The sequence below is a fragment of the Euprymna scolopes genome, chromosome 8 (assembly GCF_053919585.1).
Source record: "Euprymna scolopes isolate OS-2025 chromosome 8, ASM5391958v1, whole genome shotgun sequence".
NCBI classification, from domain to species: Eukaryota; Metazoa; Mollusca; class Cephalopoda; order Sepiida; family Sepiolidae; genus Euprymna; species Euprymna scolopes.
The window spans coordinates 115,562,840-115,581,753 of record NC_136489.1 but is presented as its reverse complement, the minus strand read 5'-3'; the positions used below and the strand labels follow the sequence as shown (position 1 = coordinate 115,581,753).

The window sequence follows — 18,914 nt, the reverse complement described above, 5'->3', positions numbered from 1 at the left end:
TGGTTTTAAACTATATTTTCATTGATTTATAATGATTAAGTTTTAAATTGGATTTTTATGATTTTAATGGTTAAGTTTTAAATTGGATTTTTATGATTTTAATGGTTAAGTTTTAAATTGGATTTTTATGATTTTAATGATTAAGTTTTAAATTGGATTTTTATGATTTTAATGATTAAGTTTTAAATTAACTTTACTATTGTTACTCACAATTAAATTCATTCTTTTTGGTTAATCAATTTAATTTTCAATTGTAATTTATGTAACAATTAAGTTTAAAGTTTTTTTTCTTATGGTTAATCAATCTTTTTTCTTATGGTAAAGTTTAAAGTTTTTTTTTCTTTTGGTTAATTAATTTAATTTTCATTTGTAATTTATGTAACAATTAAGTTCAACTTTTTTTTTCTTATGGTCATGTTTTTTTTAATGTATTTTTTATCATACGCCATGCTTACGTTTGGAAATTGATTTTCACGGTCTCCCCTACGCTAAAGCTGAAATAATTTTTTACCTCGTTAATTAAAAATAATTTTTCGTGCTTTTAAATAAGTGGGTGTTGTATTTCGTAAACATGACCTATATACTATCGATTTTGACAATGTTATTTCATAAGAGTACATCAAAATACGAAATATCAATAAACTAAACAAAAATCGATTGGTTATTCGTCTGAAAATTTATCCTCACTCAATACAGATTTGATTAATTTGGTCAACACAGAGGAATTGACGCTTTTATCTCAATTAAAGCAGACATTTTGCAACGCCCCAAAGATTTTCGACGACAAACAAAAATAAAAAAAACGAAAAGAAAAATGAAGTAAGCGGATATCAATAAAATCAAATCAAATATTTTGTCAAACTCCTCTCTGATAAATATATTTGCAATAATAAAAAATAAACACTGTAGTGTCGAAAATGACACGAAAAAAATCAATTTTTATTTATTAATATACAGATATAAAACCTATTTGGTACTAGCAAGACTCATAATTGCTTAACTACTATGTTCTGACGAGAACTGAAGTTTCATGAAATTATATATATATATATATATATATATATATATATATATATATATTAAGGCAAACATTATTAAAAACAGAGATACCTTGCTTAATGATTCTTTTTTCATTTTTTTTATCTTTCGTAAGATTTTTTAACTTCAAGATGGAAGGTATTTACAAATGTTCCATGGCTCACACAAGCGCTTTCGATTCTTTCTTGAATCATCATCAGGTCGAGATAAAATATTAAAAATAGAAGTGAAATATATAGTTACGAATGATAAAAAGAGTCAATGAAAAATGGATTAAAATATCCAAATGGTCTGTTATGCCGTAGCTGGGCATATGGGTATGAGCCCCCACTGCTCTATAAAATGGTTCCATAAGGCGTGTGTCACTTATAACCTCTGACAAACAAATTCACGCCCATGCGTCCACGTCGCGAGACCGGTTAACACCGAATGAGCGGGAATGCAAGCGAGTGTTCAGCGCTATAACTGTTCGTCTGCTCTTAAATCCAGCTGCGTCTGCCAGCAACCGGCGGCGCCTGGTGATAGTCTGCGTCTGCAAGGAACTTGCGGGAACCTGTCTTCAAACCCATGGGACGACTGTCGATAATCGGCGGCTCCATGGTCGGACTATCCCTCTGCGTCTGCTGACAATCAGCGGCAAGGATATCCGTTCCTGGGCACACACCCACAGTGTACACTTGCGACTAGCGTCCGCCTGTGGTTACTACCGCCAAGAAACTTCATGAGAAATATGCACAATTATACAACTGCGGACCCTACTACGGCGTACGCGGGAGCCGAGGCGCTTGTTCATCCGGTGGAGCAAGTGTTAAATTTGCAAGCCGGAATGCTTCGAAGAAGACAGAACTACTTCTTCGCCTGTTGGAACGTCCGAACCCTAAGATCTGAGGCGGCACAAGCCCTAACGGTGCGCTCTCTACACCAATACAAGGTGGACGTCGCATGCTTGTCTGAGGTCAGATTACCGGACAGCGATCACCAATCCATCAAGGTACCACAAGAAGATACTTCCTACCACCTCTATCACAGTGGAGTAACGGGCAACTCAGGCCTGTATGGCGTCGGAATCGCTCTGAGCGACCGCGCACAAAAATCTCTTTTGGACTGGGAACCCATTTCCCCTCGTCTTGCCCGAATTCGGCTATAAGGAGTTATCTACAACGTCTCTGTCATCGCAGTCTATGCACCCACGCTAGACTCAGCCGACGCTATAAAAGATACCTTCTACAACGAATTACAAGCTGCCGTCAACGGAACCCCCGCTGGCGACATGCTTGTCATAGCAGGTGATTGGAATGGCAGAACTGGCAAGGCGGATACTCAAACAAGATCTACGCTGGGCCCATTTGGCGTCGGGAATCGCTGTGCCAATGGCGAACGTATCATTAACTTCGCGATGAACAATCACCTCATTGTCTCCAATACGAAGTTTCAGCATCCAAATCATCATCTGGTGACGTGGTACTCGAATGACGGTGTCACGGCGAACCAGATAGACTACATTTTGATACGCAAACGCTGGGTAAGCAATATGCGTGACTGCCGCGCTTGCAGAGGTGCTGAAACAGGAAATACCCATGGATCGGATCATGTCCTTGTTAGAGCCAAGTTCACAATGCGACTAAAGGCCAACAAACACGTTTCCCGTCAAAAACGTCTTGATATCACAAAGCTGAAAGTGGACGACACTGCGACTCAGTTTCGACTGGACCTACGCAACCGATTCAATGGTTTACAACCAGAAGAATCGGTGGAAGATATATGGAAAGCACTCAAAAAGAACGTCACTGAAGCAGCGGCCAACACCGTGGGTTTCACAAAGTGTCGTCAAAAGGACTGGATCTCAAGTCGAACGGTGAAATTGGGTGAGGAGGCTAAACGTGCCAGACTCAACGGAGATGCCAACTATCGTCGCCTTCGCCGAGAAACAACGCACTCTGTCCGCAACGACCGCAATGTTTACTGGCACAATATCGCAACTGACATGGAACATGCGGCCTCGGTAGGGGACTCCCGCAAGTTATATCAACTATTGAAGTCCAGCACACAGACGAGGTCATCCGTGAGCGAATCCATCCACAACAGTGGAGGTGAAATCATTACTGAGCTAAACGCACGATTGGATCGGTGGCACGAGCACTTCCGTGAACTCCTGAACCACCAGCCTCCACCTACAATACCAGTTCAAAACACCCCCACTGCTGCAGATCTCTACGATTACTCGTCGGATACTCCCAGCCATGAAGAAATCAGAGCCGTCATTGCCAAGTTGAAGAATAACAAAGCTCCAGGCGAGGACGGTATCCCGGCTGAGGTCTACAAGACCGGAATCGATGAATTGACCCCTCGCCTACACCAGCTGATTTCTGAGATTTGGAATAGTGGGGAGATTCCCCAAGATTGGAGTGACGCCATCCTCCTTCCCTTTTTTTAAGAAGGGTGACAAACGGACATGTAGTAACTACAGAGGCATCAGCCTTATAGATGTCGCTGCCAAAGTCTTCACTATCCTCACTCTGAGACGGTTTCAATACGAAAGGGACAGAAGGACTCGTCCTAACCAATGCGGATTCCGACCTGGCCGCGGATGCGTCGACCAAATATTCACGCTGAGGCGAGCCTTGGAACAGCGCTCGTGCTACCAACAGCGTACAATCGTATGTTTTATCGACTTCGCTGCCGCTTTTGACTCGGTCGACCGCGGTACCCTGTGGAGAGTGATGGAAGCAGATGGTATCCCCCCGAAGCTACTCAACTTGATCATCGGACTCGCACGCGTGTCCGGTGTTATGGCCAGGACTCTTCTTTCTTCAACGTCAGCAGTGGTGTCCGCCAGGGATGCGCGCTCTCGCCCACCCTTTTCAATTACGCTATTGATTGGATCATGGAGCAGGCGCTGCCTGGATATCCTGGCGTCGTGGTGGGGCGTAACTTTCATCTCACCGGTTTGGACTACGCGGACGATATTGCGGTTCTCGGGGAGAGCTACAAAGACATACAGACGGTGCTGAACCGAATCCAGGAGAAGGCAGCTGCCATCGACATGAGAATCAACGCCAGCAAGACGAAGATTCTATCGGCTGGCGTCCTCCAAGCAGAAAGGTCCTCCGTCACTCTCAGCGGGGAAACCCTCGAGGAGACGGATAGCTTCAAATACCTGGGCTGCACGTTCTTTGTTACCGGTCAAGGCATGAATGAGATTGAAACGTGCATTAATGCCGCACGAGCTGCCTTTTGTCGACTCCAAAGGCGATTATGGTCACGGCCTGAAATACGTCTGAGGACAAAAATACGAATCTACCAGGCCCTCGTCCGCTCAATACTTTTGTATGGATGTGAGACCTGGCCCATACGGAAAGCGGATCTGCGACGCGTAGAAGTTTTCGACCACTACAATCTCCGCCGCATTCTCCATGTCCGTCCCTTGGATTTCATCGCCAACAAAGAAGTCCGGCGTCGCTGCAATCTCCAGGCAATTACTGACCTACTGCGGGCCCGACGCCTTCGATGGTTCGGCCATGCCTCTCGCTGTGATGCAGGGGTCTTTATCCACGAGGCTATCTCCCCACGTCCTCTACCCGGCTGGAAAAAAAACGTGTCGGTGGCCAGCTAAGAACGTGGCTCGGGACTATCAAAGCCGACGCTGAACTTATTTCGGGCCCGCTCATCTATGGCCTGTCTCGTTGGAGACGTGACTGGCTGTTGCTCACTCGGGATCTTGCCTCCGATCGCCGGGCTTGGGCCGCAGCGATACGAGATGTGCATCTTCATGAAGCCGACTCAACTCCTCCAGGGTGAATGTCGTTTCAAGTACAAGTACAAGTAGGATTTACGAGTGATAAAAAACTCGATTAAAAATTAGGATGATAAAAGGCAATGTTAGCAAAACCAGTCGTATACTGGTTATGCTAAACATTTCAGCACATTATTGCTACTTTCAAAATTAATGCTATTTATAGATGGGTGCTGGGTTTTTATATATAGTGCTTCAAGTATTTTAATTTTTTACAATTACTGTATCGTTGCAAAATCCTTGTGTTGTCCACGAGTACCTTTCTAAGATTAGAGGGGGGACAGCTATGTTGATTTGTTAAATGCTGGTATATTGAGCTAGTACTGTTCAAATGCATCGTTAATCGACGGGACAATGTTGTTTTTGTATGTCCAATATATGCGTTTTTATTTTCGGAGTTACACTCTCCTAAGGGGCATTGAAATTTGTACACAATATTGGTTTGCTCCAACATTTTTGTCGCCGGCGAGGAGTTATTTTTAACGATGAGGTTCTAGGTTCGATACTTCTTATAGTATATAATAAATCTAATCTTAAAATTGTTCTCTAGAGGTGCTGTATATCTATGTATGATGCTTTTAATTATTTTTTCTTCCACTCTAAAATTTGATGTCATTTGGTTTTTATAAAATATGTCTATAGGGTTAGTGTTAGAACATGTACTAGTATTGCTGTTAGGGGTTTTGGGGGACTGTAACAATAGTTTAATTTGTTGATCAACAATATAATTCGGAAAGTAATTATTTATAAGAACCTGTTTGATATTTTTAATTTCTATTAGTAGTGCTTTTTTCGTAGAAGATATATATATATATATTTATTACATATGTTTATTATATATTTATTATATATATATTTATTACATATATTATATATTTTTGTTTGTGTATGTATACGTTTTACTTTCCCTATGTTTCCACGTAAACTTAAAAAAAATACACATTTCGTATGTGTGTGTGTGTATTTGAGCAGCATTTTTTCTTTTATGCATAATTCATTAAACTGAAGATACATCCAGAAGTAGTTGAATGTACTTGAAAAAATAAAATGCAATGCTTTTTGCATCAGTCAGTTCCCACCTGAAGTATATTTACTTCAGGTGGGAACTTACTGATGTAATAACCATTGCATTTGAGTGTTGATTAGTTATTAGTGCAAATATATTTATCTAAGAAGAGTTTGACAAAACCGTGCAATAAGAATAATGGAAAGGATTGTAATGTAAAATTAATAGACTAAAAACGTCTATTCAATGTAAAGAATTAACTACTTCATGTACTTACATAAAATTAATATACGAAAGTATAAATTTATGCGTAAACTTTAAGTATTTACTTCAAAAGTGCTCAATACGCAGGTAGAGCTAGCTAGTAAGTTATAAAATATATATGGCGATTAAGCAACACTGAATATTCCGCGTTTCATCCACTCTATGACTCTTCAGGCTTATGCGCGAATTTTGTGGTAGTCTGTCGTTTTTATATACGCACCAATCAGCTTTGTAGTATCCACCGCCCCCTTCCTATCAGCCAATGAACATGCATTTTCCGGACAAAGGCCTATTTGACCTCTGGTTGACCTGTTCTTAAGTGTGTGCTCTATTTAGCCTGGATATCTAGTTTCTTGACCTGTTTTAAATCTAGTTTTTTTTTGTTTTGTTTTCTTTTGTTAGTTTATATATATATACTAGCATTTCAGCCCGGTGTGTATGTTGAGCAAAAAAAAAAGGGGTAGTAGGAAGGCAGGCTCGAACCCGTACCGCAAAGGAGAAAAAGAACGGGGTAAAACCTAACGTTTATGCTGTTACGACCACCGCCAAACCGGAAACCGCATTTTTTAAAATTAAGGCTAGACAATATAAAGGAGAGGATAACTTAAAAAAATATCGGCGAAAAAAGTGACCCCCCCTGTAGAAAAGTGCCTAGTTGAAGGGAAAGTTATTAACATTTTTAGTCAATGTTTCGATATTTGTCGTATGAAAGGCCGAACTTCAAAACGATACTGATCTTGGAAAAATCCGTCGCATCTATTGAAAGTTTAAGGCAGACATGCAAACATACATACATACATTTATATATTGGTAACTAAAAATTTTCGACCAAACTGATGAAAAAGCTTACCCTATTTCTGAATACCCTTTATGTAAAATTTCAAATATTTAGACAAGAAATTGTCTGAGTAATTTGGAAGAGACCGCAGAGGTCAAGTTTTAAAAAATTTGACCCCTATTATGACCCCTTAAAATTTATTTTTTTGGGCTCAAATCAAGTTATTAAGTTAGATCCATGTCCAATGATCCGATATCTAACATTTCAAGTGCGTAGACCCAAAATTGTCGGGGGAGTTTGGTAGAGTTCTCAAAGGTCAAATCGTTGAAGTTTGACCCCTTAATCGCCAAATTTCTGGCCAAAAACCAATCACATCGATTTTCCCAAATCTCAGTACTCTGTATATCAAATTTCGAGTCTGCAGACTAAAAATAGACAGAGATATGTTGTAGGTAAATGTACACAGACACACAGACACACACACAGACACACACAGACACGTTCACTTATATATATATATATATATATATATATAGATAGATAGATAGATAGATAGATGTATATATATACATATATATATATATACATACATATATGTGTGATAGTTTATGTAGATTTATGTTAATTTAATTTATTTATTTGATTATTTTCTATTGTTTTTGTTAGTTTAATATATATATATATATATATATATATATATATATATATATATATATATATATATATAAACATTCTCTTATTCATTGCAGTATAATCATGCTTTTGACTTGAAACAAGCAAAAATAGTAAAATTTATTTCAAATATTTATTTCAAATAAACTGCGCTGGAGACTTCTTGAATCAACGCTTATCGTAAATTCAAGCATAATTAAACATATGTTAACATTATATAACATTAATTTAAACACGCAAATGCACACATGTACATATATATGTTTGTGTGTGTGTGTCTATGTGTGTGTGTGTTACCGAAGTATAGAAAAACATCGATACCATCCGTTGCAAATAAAGCACAAAAGGGGGCACTTTAGTCACTTATATTAGACTCTTTTAAGCTTCTGTTTATTTCTGTCTCGTTGGAAATGGTGTCTCGCACGATGCTTAGAATTCTACATTGTTTACAATACAGTGTGTTATGTTACTTGTAATTTATGGTTTTTTTTTGTTTTTACTTCTGTTATGTCTTTTAACCTTCTTGTTTCATTTTCTATTTCTTTTGTCTATTTCTAGAATTTTACCGATATATGTGTTGTTGAATAGCATCCATTTATCCCTCTTGTACTTAATCGATGATTTCAGTTAGCTTAGTTCCCAACAACTCTTTTAACTATAAGCTTTCGGTTTCGTGGAAGTCATTTTGAGACTCCCCCTCCCCCTCCCCCCAAATGGTGTTTCTGAATCTTTGAGATGAGGATTGGTTATTCGTATTATTTGGATTCATCGAACTACTGCTCTCATCTTGATTGTGATTTTCGCGACGCTCCGGCCGATATAACCTCCGACCTTCTTCAAGTGTATCGCGTCGAATTCGGGAATGTTTCTGTCGAACTCGGAATTTGGACGGAATTTCGAGCGGAACCTTTTATTTACTTCACGGGGGTGGCGTGTTCTTGTTCCGTCAGTTATGACTAGAATAAAGGTCATAAGTGATTCGCAATTGTATTTTTCGGTCGTTCACACTGAGGATTGAACCTTCAACCTTCAAGAGAATATCACTTTTTACAATTGATTTTTCCAAGTACTCATCCTACTCTAGCCACGGGTCCTTTAAAAAAGAATAACCAAATATTAATTTTAAATAAGAATAAAAAGCGGGAATATAGAATTGAGAGCAGATATATAAGTAAAGCCGGTTTCATAAACGATGATAATTTGTAAATTTCATGAGATTTGAGATTAAAATTTTCGCACTGTCAATTGTATTTCATTTCGTTAAGTTGAACATTTTAGTAATGTACACTGAATTTACATTTTGAAAGTAAATTAAAAATGTTTATATATTTTAAAGCAAAATAAAAATATATTCAAAAGTAAAATTAAAATTGATGTTTAGTTTTTTAAAATAAAATTTTAATTTATAATTTGAAATAAATTTGAAACTGAAAAAGCAGAATTAAAATTATTAACATTTTAAAGTAACATAAATGTTTTACATTTAGAGTAATAATTTATATTTTGGAAGTTGGATTTAAATTTAATTCTTATATATATATATATATATATATATATATATATATATATATATATATATATATATATATATATTTATATATAATTCAAACACAGAAGTGTTTGAATATATAGTTAAGTTGCAGTTTTAGTCATTTAGAACTGCATTAAAGCTTCACCACTCACGTATTTTCGACCAAATTTCAAACAATTATTACAGTTTATGGATCACCTTCTTACCTATATTGTGAAAAAAATGTTTAATTTTGGTTCAGTAAAACAAATGTTATTATGAATTTACTGGTGTTCAACATCGTAAAAACCGTAAGGAGGTGAGTGACGTTTTTTTCTGACTGGTTTCCATAGCAACCACGTCGCTTTAGCGACTAGTGTTGCTATTACGAAAAGAAAAGTAAACAGTGCAACAGGGAGAATGAATGTAGACGAGTGCCGTACATTGTTTTGCATATGTGTATGTTATGTTTATTGGGGCAAAAAAAAAAAAGACTGAATTTAAACAAAGAACAAGTGAAATTACTGGAAGCCTGCAAAAATCATGGATTACAATAAAAAATACGGGCATGAAAAGAAATATGGTTAAGCTTGAACATAGAAAAGAAAAGAACAAGATATTCGAGTAAAAATATAATAAATTTATAAATTAAGAATCGATTATATAATATTAAACAGAATTGTTTTTAAATTCTTAATACTGCAATATTTTAAGTAATATATATATATTACATTTTTTACTAGAATATCTTGCCCTTTTCTTTTCCATGTTAAAGCTTAACGATATTAGTTTTCATGCTCGCATTTTTCTATTGTAATATATATATATGTATATATATATATATATATATATATATATATATATATACGTATAATTTTCGTGGTTAAATTTTAAATTCTGAAAAAACAACATATAGGGACATATATTTAAAATTGAACCACGAAACTTATATCTTGCTCTATTCTTAAATATTGAGCTTTTCCTTTTCGGCTAGGATCTCCTTGAAAGTATTACTTCAAGTAATATCTATCGGGATTTTTCATTTGAATTCTATCAGTGTCTTATCTCACTTATATATATATATATATATATATATATATATATATATATATATATATATATATATATATATATACCATTCAGAATTTTATTGGGTTTATATAATTGATAATATGGTAACCGTTCATATACGAATAAATTTTAAGTCAGAATGAGATGACGTAAATTGTAAACTTCAAAATTACGATCTTCTGTTACTGAGCATTCATATATTGTTTTAACAAAATCAATATGATGATGAAATACGCTATTTGTTGCTATCAATCCATTCTTTGATGCCTTGATTTTGTTAAAACAATATATATATATATATATATATATATATATATATATATATATATATATACTAGCAAAATTACCCGTCGTAGACTGGGTTAAAAACAGCCTACAGAAAATGGACTCTGATTTATGAAAATCTGATAGGTTATGAAAAGGGAGGGTTGTAAAGAGATAGCTTCGAATTTGGGGGTATCAAAACCAAAGAAAAATATGATGAAAGTAAAAATAAAATAGATACACCCCATAATTTATTACACCATACCTGTTCACACTGGAACACTTATCACAATATTCTGTGGATATATATTAAAGAACCTTGTTAAACTTTGTGAAATATTTACATTCTATGGAGATCAGGCGCGAACGAACACCCCATAATTTTATTATACCATATTTCTTCAAACTGAAACATAATTATCAAAGTATACTTACGCAGATAGATATGAAAAGTCTTTATTAAAGTTTGTGCCTATTTCAATTCTATGGAGGCCAGGCGCGAACGCAGACCCCACAATTTTATTATACCATCCTTATTTAAATTAAAACATACTTATCAAAGTATTATTATGTACATCTATATCAAAAACACTTTTAAACCTTTTTTTATTTTTAAATATTTTCTTTCCATACTTTGTGGACCAGGCGCGTACGCAGACTCCACAATTTTAATGAATCATCATTATGCCAGATCAAACATACCCATTCCTGTGTCTTGATACATCTTCTATCATTATATGTTATCAGTTTTCTATAATAGTCAACCATATAGGAGCCTATTCCTTACTTGACACACACACACAAATGTTCATATATATATATATATATATATATATATATATATATACGTTAGATTTTAAAAATAAAATTAACATTTGTAAATGAAATTATTGCTTTCAAGTAAACTTAATATTTTTACAGTAAATCATTAATGTAAAATTTAATGGATGTTGTATTATTATTGAATCTGTTAAAAAAAAAAATAGAACAAAACAATCCTAATCCTAATCGATTGAAACCTGTAATTAATTTTTATCCAGTTGCTTTTAAGCTGTCTGTATTTTGGAAATGATTTTCAAACTTACAAAACATTTAATCTGTTCCTAGTTAGTTACAAAAAAAAAAAAGGCATCGATTTTCTCCAGGTTGAACTTGTCCGACTCGTACTTTCCATTTATCGGTTTCTTAAGATCAATAGGAAATGATTGTCTTTTCAATGTGTGTGTATTCGACGCGTGCACTTTGTCCCGCAGCCAAATCCATTAAGCGAGCATGAAATGGCTTTTAGAATCTTCGCTGGTAAAAATCATTTTCGTTACAGCGCACAACATCGGATTACAAGCTTCTCCCGGATTTGAAACATAATGATTGTCGATTAAACACCCGAGTCGTCGAATCGTCGGCTGGATCCAATCAAATGTTTTCTAATAAAATCTTAACCGAACGCTATTTACTGATGATAGTGATGCTGCTGCAGGAGGCATGCAATTATTTACCCATAGCCAATCGCAATCCTATAAATCTGGTCTAAATGCACGCTGCACCTAAGGTAATCGTAGCATTTTATCCCACGAAAAAGGGTCAAGTAGTTTCTAAACAGACAGACAAATATATTGCTACATTATTACAACAGATCAATGCTACTCTCCAGAAGACAGTTTCGCTAATGTAGATTGCCAAAATAACTTAGAGCTGTAATGATTTGTTTATTTGCGGACTGTTTTCCTTGTCTTCATAGTTGGAGAGTACTGGAAACCTGGGGAGACTTGTTGTCACTCAGCTTCTAGGGAACACCACAAGCTGTTTTCAATGAAAGATCCCCGAAGACCCGTATGAAAGCTCCTTATGAGCCAATAATAATAATAATAATAAGAAGAAGAAGAAGAAGAAGAAGAGGAAGAAGAAGAAGAAGAAGAAGAAGAAGAAGATGATGATGATGATGATGATGATGCGGAAGAAGTGAGAAAAAGTCTGAGGATGGAAAGCACCATCCGACCTCAATTATAAGGATGGAGATAGAACTAAGCCTTTGAAGAATCCCTAATCATTGGTAAACAACCGCTGCGATAACACAAACTTATTTACAACGATTACCGAAAACAGCTGGAAAATATGAAGAGGTTTAGTATCATTCAAACTCTAGTTGATAATTACTGCTAGTTATAAGTGAAAAATGTGAAGTGCCGTATCAAAAGTTGGACATTGCGGCTCGAGTTTTTCAAAAACATCACGACTATTAGTACTAACACGGCACTTATTAACATTTGCATTTTGTCGTAATTTGGTTTGAGGGGGAAACTAGTAGAGGAGAGAAAGAAAGAAAGAAAGATAGACATAGGTAGAGATAGAAGTTTTAATCGAAATGTAACTTTTGCCTATTATAAGCCAAATTATGGGAAAATGAATTTTGTATTTCTCTTTATGACCTTTCTTTTCCTTAATGACGTTTTGGATTATCTAAACGCTGGAATACAATTTTTATAAGAAACAATGCATTGAATTCGCAATGCTATTATTTTACTTAAAGTTAGGATGCGGATTTTATCTATAAAGACGAAACGTTGATGAACATAAAACTTGACTATGACTTTGATGACGTTGATGAACATAGATCTTGACTATGGTATACATAGATCTTGACTATGACTAGAACTTGACATTATATATATATGTGTATGTTTGTGTGAAAATCGTGCCAGACAAGGCACGAAACTAAATGTTAGGAGCTAACAGGAAGAATAGTTAAAATAAATAAATGAATGAATAAATTTGATTATTTTTTCTAATAAAAATATTTAAATTATATACAATTAGGTGCATTTACTCCATATTGCGCGAATTGAGGGCTTAAATGAAAATGTAACAAAAAATATTTGTAAATTATTTATTTAAATAACATTATCAAAAATTTTAACATATTTTTGATGTCAGTATTTGATTAATAATAAATATATATATATGTTGTGTGTATTTAAGAAACACTCTTCATTTAAGTAAAAATTGTTAAAAGAAAATTGAAAAAAAAACAAAAAAACAAAAACAGCAAGTGCAATCAAGCAGAATTTTTTTTTGTCAAAATCAAAGAAAAAAAAATTGGCAATGTTCCCTGAATTTTGTAGCGATGTCTAAAATAAATCACAAGAGATCAATTACTAGATAAAAGAAATATAAACACATAGAAATAGTTAAAATTAACAGTTTAATGCTTGAATGTAACACGCGTCATATTCAATAAAATACTTTCGGAATTTCGACATCATCTATAACATATATTCATATTTTTCCACATTCAAAATACACTAATCTGTTTGCATATCTTTTATTCTGAAGGAATGTAGTATTGAGAATCCCAGCTTAAATGCTATATAGGTAGTTTTAGAAATAGAAAGTTATGCAAGCATATTTTGATTTTCCATCAGCGAGTTAGCAGGGTCAGAAGGTTAGATTTCACAGCAATCAAACTCAAGTCACCTTTAAACAACCTAGATAGAATGTACCGGAAATTGGGGGGGTGACACGGGATTGTGGTCGAGGCCTTCTGGTTGACGACCACAGGGGCTGAGAGTGGTTTTGGGCTGCAGAGAAAGTAGATCGGAGATTTCGGGTCTCCCGACAATCAGGGTCCGAGATATTAGGCTTGCCTTGAATAAAAGATTGAAGCTTCAAATCCCATCTTGTGTTCATTAATGGATCTGTCTACAGTACCACTCCCCACAAGATGACAGACCAGCAGCGGCCAAGAAGGCATCATCCGCTGGCCAAGGCAAGCAGGTATGTTCACATTATTGTTGCACATATACACCTCGGAGACTTTCAAGGCAAGAAATGGTGTACGGATAAGAACACGCACACACACACACACACACACACACACACATAACAATGAACTGCACGTAACATACATAAGAGCATACACACCCACACACGCATATATAAGAACGGTGATAAACACACAGACGCTTAGTAGTAAAAGCAAACGTAATGTACAAGATGTCTTCAATAAGTTTCCAGACCTTTTTCTGTATGAGTACTTTTATTGATAGTACATACATGAAACTCTAGTTCCCTTTGAAGTAATCTCCTCCAGCTGCAATGCACTTATACCATTCCAACAATTTCTGGAAGGCCCCATGAAAGTCCTCTTGTATGAGCATGTCAATGACCCTCGTTAAAACCTCTTTATCTCCTCAATTATCTCATAACAACAACCTCTAAGGTTTTCCTTGAGCTTAGGGAATAACCAAAAATAACAGGGAGCAAAGTTTGAACTATAAGAATCTGAATTGACCGGCTCGACTATCTCCCTACTGTCATGACAATGTCTTTCTTTCTGATCTTCTCTGAGCACTGTTGGGACAAACTTTGCACAAATTTTTTGGTCTCTTCAGTTCCTCACAAATAATTGTGTATGTAGTTCCAACACTGACATCAAACTGTGTGCTTATTGTCTTTATAGACACACGACAGTCCTTATCAATGAAATTCTTTATTTGGCCAATCAACTCTGATGTTCTGACTTTAGTTAGTAATAAATAAATAAGTAATAATAACAAACACGAACACCATCGTTTAACAAGAACACATTGTCTTTTGTTCTCGATCATATTTTTGGCAGCTTTTTATTTTTCCTTAAACCATCTTTCCCGCCGAATCCAAACGATCAAAACATGACTGCCGAAAGATTCCGCGCTAAAACCTTAATAAAGTTTTCTCCTGCCCTTCTAATTGTATTTTCGTTCGTTTTTCACTTCTCATTCCCATCAAAACATCACACATTCATTGCCTTCTAAACCTTCATTTCAGTTAAGTTCTGAAGAGCAATAAAAGCAGTTATTACCACACATCCGCGCCAACAACTCCTCTCTGACTTTTGTTGTCTGATGATGTTAAGAAAGACATCAAAATAATTTTTAAAAAAAGCAAACAGCCTATCTTTCGTCTTCTCGTCTTTTTGCAGTAAAGCGAATCTGATCTCGTTTGTCTTTGCCTTTATTTCTTCACTCTTTTTGAGACATAATCACCCACCTTATCCATTTATTTATTGCGGACTATTATCCTCATCTTGTAGTTGTTGTTTCACGACGTTCCGGCCAACTGTTCCTCTGACCGTCATCAGGTGGTAACCGCGACGGGATAGGAATGCCAAATCTCCTAACTGCATCCTCATCAATTACTGCCTTCCATAGTTGTTGTCGTCTCACCACGTTTTTGGCTAATTAAGCCTCTGACCAGCTTTGGATAGGATTGGAACCGCTATTTTCAGACAATTCTCACATGGAACCGTAGAGATTCAACGTCTCTAGCCACTGTCCCACAATAGCAACTATGGAAGGCAGTAATTGCTGAGAATGCAGTTCGGAGATTCAGAGTTCCTATCCCGTCGCTGTTAACTACCTGACGACGGCCAGAGAAATAGTTGGCCGAAACGTCGTGAAACAAAAACGTAAAGATAAGTATAATAGTCTGCAATAAATAAATTGATAAATAATACATATTACTTATCTCAATAAGAATTCCAATTAATTAAATAAAATAATCAACTACTATTCCCTTTTGTTTATCATTACTTACGCGTTGAGTCTGATGATCACGATAAAATCTTCACTGATAGTGACTTATGTGTCAAACTCCTAGTGAGTAAATTATACTATTACTGCAACCACTACCGCTCATATAAAATATAATAACACAGTTATGTACAAAATATCTGACAATATTACCAATCTTATACAAAAAGCATTGGGTACATGGAATCTTGAAACTATAAACAGAAGCATCTTCTAAGGAGGATTTCTCACCACTACGGCTTATTATACCTATTCAACAATAGAATCGGTAGATGTGATTCCAAATACGAGTTTACACATACATTACACTTGATAATCCAATCTATGTATATGCACGACTTGAAACTTTTTGTAAAATAAACACAAATTAAATGGAGAGGCTGATAAACATGACCAGAATTTTCAACTGAATTTGGATTGGAAAAGAGTGCACTATAACTGGTGACCACGGAAGATAACGAACTGCCCAAATCAAGAAGGCACGACAACACTTGGCGAACATGATACCTACACATATTTGGGAGTCTATATACTATCAAATAAACAACAAAGAAAGCAATGGGAAAAGAATACCCGAGAAGAACAAGGAAACTTTTAGAAACTAAATTGTATAATAGAATAAAAGATTCAACACCGGACCAGTATCACTAAACCAACATCAATGATATTAACAGCCTCTATGCGATAAGAATAGAAGTGGGAAGAAGACTAGTAAGTATAGAATAATGTGCGGATCACACAAATAATAAAAAAAAAATATATAACTGATAACGCAGAGGGCATCATAACTAGTAAGACATTATAAACAGAAGAAAAATCACAGGAAACAACGAACCGATAAACGAAAAGGCAAAAGGTAAGAGAAAAAAACAGATGAACGATCTATAAGAATGACAAGACAAATTACACATTTTTTTGTTTTGTTTTACTTCAATCGAAGTTCTCAGAAATCAAGAGGCCAACGACCTGGGGCTAACGCTTGAACGCTATATGAGATTCATAGATATTTGAATGTTCCATTCAGTTCTTTATCTCTCAAACACTGAGTTACTAAAGAAATTAAGAACATAATTGCCCTCTCCCCAATTAACCATTTTCATATGTTGTAGTATATCTTTTGTTTTGGTTTCTCAGTCTTACTGGATTCAAGGACAAGAATTTATCTAGTCTGGTGGAGTATCCAGCTTCGTGTTATTACTTGAGGTAACATCATTTGGAGAAGGTGCACCCTTCCTCGTAAAATCAAATGTGTGTTAGCCATACTGAGATCTTATTTGGCCAGCGAATACTATGTCATTTTGAATTTTGAGGTCAGGGTTTACTTCTAAGGAAACTATCCTCATGCCTGGTTGTTATCGCAAACCCCCGTATAGAGAGACCTTAGACACTCGAGGATTGTGTCTAGTAGACTTGAACATGACTACGAAAAGGACATCTAAATTGGGAAACAAGATCACTACTATCAATCGCACAGACAATGCAATTAAACAAACGTTGTCAAAGCTAAGACAAAAAAAAAAACAAAAAAAAAACAAAGCAGGAAAACAACAAATCTAGTCTCCATGGATAAAGAGACGAAACGGTAAATCACATGGCAAGTGAATGCAACAAGCTTTCTCCGAAATAATTTAAGAACAGTTACGACTAAGTGAGGAGGGGAGTTTATTTGGAAATATGGAAACAACTGATTTTGAATACACAGACAAATTGTTTAGGCACAAACCAGAGGCAGTACTGGAAAACGAACATTAAAAAATCCTCTTAGGAAAGACAAACTAATCTCAGTAATGAAACCACATATAATAATAGTCAACAAGAAGTAAAATTCTGTAAAATTATAGATTTTGCCGTCTCAACAGTTACGGGGCGACGTTCAAGAATAGGAAGCAAATACACAAAATTTTAAAGAGACTGGAGAAGTAATATAGAACATGAAGAATGTCAATCGCGTACCAATAATGGTAACATTGATAATTCCGAAAAATCTAAAGTAAAATCTGGAAGATATTGAAATAGAAAGAAGGATTAAAACTATTAAACAAACGTCTATAGTAAAATCAGTTGAATTCGTAATAAAACTCCTCAAATGCGGAAGCGAACGCACATGAACTGCAAAAGCTAATCAGTCACAAATAAGTTATAATAGCAACAAAATGGAAAACATAGGAAAAGCATGAATCCAAGCAAGCAGAAATTGCAATAAATTTCATAAACTGTCTCCACAATAATGACACCAGCCTAAGCCGATAAGACATAAGTGAGTCGTAAAGGATTAAAGAAGATGGAAAGACCGAGGAGGAAGAACACAAAGCACACTTTCACCGGAAATGTGCGGAAATTGCTAGATCTTTATGAAAGTGTATTGCCAGGCAAAGACAGAAGAAGAGTAATGGTCGTTTCTAACGGGAAATCAATTGTAAACACTTGTAACTGGCTGTTGCGACAACGCAAATATATTTACAATAAGTATTGAAGAGCTAGATAGGTCTGAAAATATGAGGAGACTTGTCATCACTCAGACTCTAGAGAATACCAGCGGTTTTTATTCGTGATCAATTAGTGATTATGACCCCTGTGAGGACTCCTACTGAGTATAGAAAAATATTTTAGAGTTTTAGAAGCAGACATCAGCAGATCAACAGAAATGAAAAGAAAACCTAGACACTAAACTGTATAGTAGAAATCAAATAAAGAGTATACACACATGGGCAGTATCACTAGTACAATATGCAGGAACGTTCATGGGCTTAAGCAAAGAAAAACCGGGGCATCATATCAACCAGAAGACAACAAAAATGAGGACCATAAACAATGCACTACGCCTGAAAGATTATATATACAGACTCTACGTGGAATAGGAAGACGGAGAAATAGAACTAGTTTGTATAGAAGACTATGTGAATGATACAAAAGTATTAGAAAAATACATCACGCAGAATATAGAAGGGCTA

At 35.6% G+C, this 18,914-nt stretch overlaps 2 protein-coding genes across 2 annotated transcripts; both read left to right on the top strand.

Annotated features, from left to right (window-relative positions):
* Nucleotides 1-1,768: 1,768 nt before the first annotated feature.
* On the top strand, nucleotides 1,769-2,185 carry LOC145283939 (uncharacterized). Its single transcript, XM_080133037.1, has one exon. The coding sequence runs from the start codon at nucleotides 1,769-1,771 to the stop codon at nucleotides 2,183-2,185; it is 417 nt and encodes a 138-aa protein (XP_079989163.1).
* Nucleotides 2,186-2,653: 468 nt separating this feature from the next.
* On the top strand, nucleotides 2,654-3,472 carry LOC145283938 (uncharacterized). The gene has a single exon (XM_080133036.1). It carries the CDS (start codon nucleotides 2,654-2,656, stop codon nucleotides 3,470-3,472), a length of 819 nt encoding a protein of 272 aa, XP_079989162.1.
* Nucleotides 3,473-18,914: the final 15,442 nt, after the last annotated feature.

Coding starts and splice junctions, on each gene's coding strand:
- LOC145283939 (XM_080133037.1), top strand. CDS start 1,769: ATGCACAATTATACAACTGCGGACCCTACTACGGCGTACGCGGGAGCC.
- LOC145283938 (XM_080133036.1), top strand. CDS start 2,654: ATGCGACTAAAGGCCAACAAACACGTTTCCCGTCAAAAACGTCTTGAT.